The sequence below is a fragment of the Fringilla coelebs genome, assembly GCF_963513975.1.
Source record: "Fringilla coelebs genome assembly, chromosome: 1".
NCBI lineage: Eukaryota > Metazoa > Chordata > Aves > Passeriformes > Fringillidae > Fringilla > Fringilla coelebs.
Window position 1 is genome coordinate 44,758,117 of NC_140028.1, and position 6,000 is coordinate 44,764,116.

At 46.8% G+C, this 6,000-nt stretch overlaps 1 protein-coding gene across 1 annotated transcript in view; it reads right to left on the minus strand.

Moving 5' to 3' along the window:
• The window catches only part of MEP1B (meprin A subunit beta), a 51,543-nt gene extending 46,387 nt beyond the window's left edge, over nt 1-5,156 (minus strand). Inside the window, exons 1-3 of the mRNA XM_084203940.1 lie at nt 4,702-5,156; nt 3,668-3,833; nt 2,064-2,179 (exon numbers count right to left, since the gene is read on the minus strand). Coding sequence (XP_084060066.1) covers nt 2,064-2,179; nt 3,668-3,833; nt 4,702-4,814 — 395 coding nt within the window. The 5' untranslated portion in view covers nt 4,815-5,156. The remainder of the gene's footprint in view (nt 1-2,063; nt 2,180-3,667; nt 3,834-4,701) is intronic.
• Nucleotides 5,157-6,000: the final 844 nt, after the last annotated feature.

Genomic DNA, 6,000 nt, shown 5'->3' on the forward strand with positions numbered 1-6,000 from the left:
CCGCTGGTCTTCTCGGCCACCTGGGTACACTGCAGCATCATGGCTCAAGCTCTGTCAACCAGCACCCCCAGCTCCTTTTCCATTGGGTCACTTTCCAGCCTCTTCCCCCAGCCTGTGGCACTGCCTGGGGTTGTTGTGACCCAGGTGCAAGACCCGGCCTTTGGCCTTGTGGAACCTCACACCGCTGGCCTCAGCCCATGGATCCAGCCTGTCCAGATCTGATGCAGACTCTTCCTGCCCCCAGCAGATCAACTCTGCCACCCACCTTGCTGTCATCTGCAAACTCACTGAGGGAGCACTCAATCCCCTCATCCAAATCATCAATAAAAGTATTAAAAAGGAGTGGTCCCAAACTGAACTCCGGGGAACACCACTGGTGACCAGGGGCCAATTGGATGTAACTACATTCACCACCTCCCTCTGGGCCTGGCCATGCAGACAGTTTTTTTCACCCAGAGCACACCTGTCCAAGCCACAGGCTGCCAACTTCTCCAGAATACAGTGGGATGGTGTCAAATGTACATCCACAGTTGCTCCCTCATCTACTATGTCGGTCACTTGGTCATAGAAGGAGATGAGGTTGGTCACCCAGCACCTGACTTTTGTAAACCGATGTTGGCTGGGCCTGATTCCTGGGTAGTCCTGCACATGCCACGTGATGGCACTCAGGATGATGTGCTCCATGACCTTCCCCAATACACCAAGGTGAGTCTGACAGGTCTGTAGTTCCCTGGATTACCCTTCTGATCCTTCTTGAAGATGGGCATTACATTTGCTCATTCCCAATCAACTGGGACCTCTCTGGATAATTTAATTACCATGGTGATGCTTGGTGGTATACTACACAACTTCACAGGAAAATGGTATATATTACAACAAACAGTTAGTCAACAAGATTGGCAATGCAGGTGACAGCCAAGTATTATGAAATCATTATGAACTATATGAATGTAAGACAGGCAGCAATTTCTAAGTCTTTTGACTTAGGAAGGTGTAAAAGGCCTTTAACTGCCATGTATTTACACAAATAATTTGCAACTTTCAACTACAACAAGGTAAGTTTTCCTATGCTGAGCACAAAATAAACTTTTTTCCTAAAGGAAGGGTAAAGCAGAAGAACATTTTAGAAAGTAAATTTGACTGTATATGCACCTCTAGCTAAGCGAGAAGAAACTGTACAGACACACTAAGAACATGAATATTTACAGTCACAAATACAGTCATGGTAAATTTTTTTTCTACTTCTGTGATATTATAATCACAGGTGTTCTACTGTAGCAAACTGCATAAATAGTGATATCAGAATATGTAAACACTTCGGTGAAACATTGCTGCAGCTAATTCCAGTAACAGCTTCAATTTTCAATAGATTGATGGGTTGAAAACCAAACACAGAGAAGTTCAGACTGCTAAAAATAGAAAATCAATGGCAAAAAAAGAATATATATAATAAAGCTCTGTGGAATGGACATATAAAAGGCTTTTCAAAAATAACCAAAAATTCCCAACCCCTACCATCAGTGAGAATATATGAAAAAAAAGGTTAGCTTTACTGCCTGAAAACAAATGGCAGGTATCATTTGATTTTATGGTGTATAACATGCTGGAATTCCTTATATACTTCATAAGAAATCTGTTCAAAATAAATTCAATCAGAAAGTAAAAGCTTGCACGGTAATGTTTTGAAACAGGATGCCCACTAAAACAAACTTAGGAAAGGGGAGGGGGAATAAAAATAGACAGGAACTTCTCCAGAGGTAAATATTATCAAATATTTTACAAAGTAAACTGCTCAAATGCTGTCAAGGCAAGGAAAGCAAACTACAAATATTAAATACTTTTTAGGAGAGTCTCTAGAAGACATTTCAAAGCCATCATGCAGAAAGGTTTTCTTCTTTCTGGTAAGAGTAGAGAAAAAGACCTGGAAAAACTCCTATTTTGAAGCACAAAATATGGATAATAATTAATGCAAAAAGAAGAAATGCCCTGGAAAAAAATACTTTCCATGGGGGGAGGGGGTGGGGAAAGAAGATGCACTGTTACACATAGAACACCCTGATTACCTGTTCCCTGTTGCATCTTGGGAAATCTGTAAGTTTGGCATAATTGAAGAAACACCATATTCATCCTGATACTTCTTACACGTTTTATAATGCTGTCTCATCCATGAAAATCTAACCTGAAAATAAAATGCCAAATTACTGAAATCATACTAAACAATCCAGGAATAGATAGAAGGAAGAGATAATTCTGCCAACAGAAAGCAATCCATGCAGGAATTATTTAGACCTCATGTGCAGCAGAAACCAGAACTTGTGTCTCCCTTCTGAGCATGAGCACTTTCTTCACCAACAGGACATCTCCAATTCCTCTCTCCTCAGAGCCAGTGTCACTCTGTGAGATTGGAGAACACTGCCACTCAAACTGCTGGACATCTGAGAGCTCTCTCAGGGATAAAAGATGCAAGAAAATACCATTTAACTGAAACAAAGCCACTGGAACTACACCTTCCAGATCAAGGATCAATGAGGAGCTAGAACAGAGAGTGGCTGTGAGGATGGGATAAGCACCACTGTTCCTTCAGTCTTCTCTGGCCTCTTGTTACCTCATGCAAGGAACATTTTCTTTTTGCATTAGGTGTGTTAGTTTACTCATTTGCAGGAGAGGGAAACAAATAGGTGAATGATCACCAGCTTAAGGCTGCCTATTGACCTTTAATTCAAATTAAGAGAATGAGTTGCTTAGATTTGCCAGAAGACAGCTGTGTTGGACATGCCCCTGAATATCAGGTCCAACAGCACTGTCAGAAGGTGCTCACAGGTCTAGAGGCTGAACAAGATCGTATCTCACATGCCTGTGCCTAAATTCCAAAAGTTATTCTGTTTGGTTCTTCTGTCCAGTTTACCAACTTGCTATCAGTTTCTTTTTCCCCACTTTTCATCCCAATGAATCATATGGAGCAAGCAGCTGAGGGTTCCATTAGTGCTGATCTTCACATTGGCAGAAGTCCCAAGTGAAATGAAACCAACATAAAGACTACCTGGATTTGATGCATTTTGTTATAAACAAAAAGTATGGCTGCAATCCTGCATCTGTTTATATCATAAGAGACATAATTCTTGGTTTCAGTGAGGGTCAAGATTTCACCCAGCGTTCCAAAAATAATGATCCCTTTAGAAAGGAAATGAAAGGAATGTAAAAGGACTGATGGGGAAGGAGGAAATTACATATGATTGATCATGTGGGCACTGCAACTAATCAACTCACATATTTCGGTTTTAAATTAAATTTTATAGCAGCTCGAAGCAGTTCCATTTCCATACTGAGAGTTTCTGAGGTTTTCCATATATCTGCAATTTTCATGTTCAGCTCCTTAAGTTTCCTTTTGCCAGTTTTATAGCTATATCCATTTTTTCCATCTTTTCAGGGAAAAACTGGCACTCCACTTAAAATGCTTTTATTGACAATTCAAGATGCTCTTTCAGTTTACACCTGTTAGGTACAGCTAGCAGGCGCTGCATGCCCAGCACATGCACAAGCCATAAAAAGCTAAGTTCAAATTGCTATATAGGCTCTTCAGCTCCAAGATGAGAATGACACTCAGTAAAGGCGTGTCTGGACAAAACCATGAACAATTTATTCAAGTTTTTTTAAAATTTTACTCTACCTGCTTCTCACAGCATCTACAGCCCCCAGAAGCTTTCTTCATACTGTTTTCAACATCTAGAGCCCTTTTGGGATACGTTCTTTCTTTTTTAGTCACGCTCCCCCGGCAGAGAGGACAATGTGTTCCACTTTCTCTTATAGCTGTCAAGAAGCACTTCCTGCAAAACCTAAATTGAAAAGTTACCACAAACAGAGGTTAGGAAAATACACAGACTTGGATACTTTTGTCCTTGAAGAGAGCTGGATTATTGTTAGGGAAAAAAAAAAAGAAGTATCAGAGTAATAGTTTACCGAATACAAAGTCTGACATTTAAAAGAAACAATGGTGCTTACGATTAAGTATATGGAAATCGGGGGAGCTTGGCAATGCACTCTAGCTAAAACTCTTCTTATTTATTGACTGGCATTAGCGAGCTGCATACCAGATTGATCACTAATGAGATATTAAATGGTGCAGCAAGCACGTGATTTTGGACAATCTTATCAGCGTTAACTCCTGTTTATTGTCCTTAAGCGGAGCCAAAACCACTGCAAAGCTTCATTCAGCACGCGTTTCCAGAGACCTCAGGTCACCAGCTTTTGCAGCTCTCCTTCCTTACGCACCAGCTGCCAAAGCTATTTTGCTTTTCTACAAAGTAGCACGTTGTAATCAAACGTCCCTCTGGAAAAAAAAATGCTGAATAGATGAACTGAAAAGAGAGAACAACTCACACTACCGTCCTTGTTCGAAAAGGAACGGGGAAAACCATGAAGTTAAAAACCGCGAGTCAGCTCAGACAGCACAGCAAAACTCCCCCACCGCCGAACAGACACCCGGGGAGGTGGGGGGGCTCCTCCTAAATGACCGGTCCTCGTCGGCTACAAAAGAAAGAGGCGAGGGGAGGCTGGAGCAGCACTGGGCTCGCACCCTCACCACCAGCGTCTCCAGGCCGAGGGTCCGTGCGCCGGGAGCGGGGGGAGCCGAGGAGCACAAGGCGGAGAGCCGGAGGAATCGAGGCAAAGGCTTGGGAAGGGGCGGGGGGTCGAGATACCCACACGTGCTGGCAGTTGGCGGTCCTCACGGGCGTTTTGAACACCTCCTGGCACACCGGGCAGTAAAAATCATCCTCGCTGAAGCACGCCGGGGCCGCCGCGGCCCCCTCGGCCATGGCAACACGTAAGGGCCTCTCCGCCAGGATCGGGGACGACGAACAAGCCCCGCCCTGGCGGGCTGAGGAGAGCCCGGCTCCGCTTCGTCCCGGGGGGCGATGCCGGGGGTCTGAGAGCGGAACGCTGGGGGCACCGGCGCCGGGTGGGATCCGGGCCGAGCTGCGGCGGGGCAGCGGAACGAGCCCGGCCTGCGCTCCGCCCGCCGCCCCTCGCGGCTCCTCCCGCCCGGCCCCGGCGGCCCCCGCCCCGCGCTCTACCTGGCGCTACCCGGGGAGGAGGGACCCGGCAGCTCCGGCCGCGCTCCCGGCGGCACCCGGGGGGGCAGGGGCGGGGCCGGGGTTTCCATGGCGATCGCCTCCCGGCCCGGCGGGGCTGCTACGACACGGCCCCCGCTCCGCCCCGGCCGTGAGGCTTCCCCGCTCCGCCCAGCCCGCCGCCCTTCCGCGGAACAGCGGCGCTCCCAGTCCTGCTCGGTAGCAGCGCTCGGGCTCTGGGCTGTTTCCAGATGGAGCCGTCCCCCTGTACTTGGCACCCGTCAGGCCGCACCTCAGATCCTGTGTTGAGTTCTGGGGCCCTCAATCCAGGAAGGACACTGGGGTGCTGGAGCGAGTCCAGAGAAGGGCAGCAAAGCTGGTGAGGGGTCTGGAGCACCAGTGAGGAGCGGCTGAGGGAGCTGGGGTTGTTTATCCTGGAGAAAAGGAGGCTCCTTATCGCTCTCCATCTGAAAGGGGGGTGTAGCCGGGTGGGGATCGGCCTCTTCTCCCGAATAACGAGTGACGGGACGAGAGGAATTAGCCTCAAGCTGTGCCAGAGGAGGTTTAGGTTGAACATCAGGAGGAATTTCAGGAGGGTGATTAAATGTTAGAATGGGCTTCCCAGGGAGGTGGTGGCATCAGCGTTCCTGAGGATGTTTAAGAGAAGATGGGAACACGGCACTTAGTGTTCCAAATCAGTGCTATGGCTGATTTGGTGGTGTTCGGTTATCGGTTGGATTTGATGATCTCAGAGGTCTTCTCCAACCTAACTGATGCTGGAATTCTGTAACTGGCACTAGCGGTGATTTTATGGAGTAGTTCTGATGGTATTACTGAGAGTTGGGGGTTGGGGTAGGTTTTCAGCCTCCTGAATGATCCTGAAAAAAAAAAAAAAAAGTATTTTTCTTCCAGAATGAGAACTTTAAAGAAT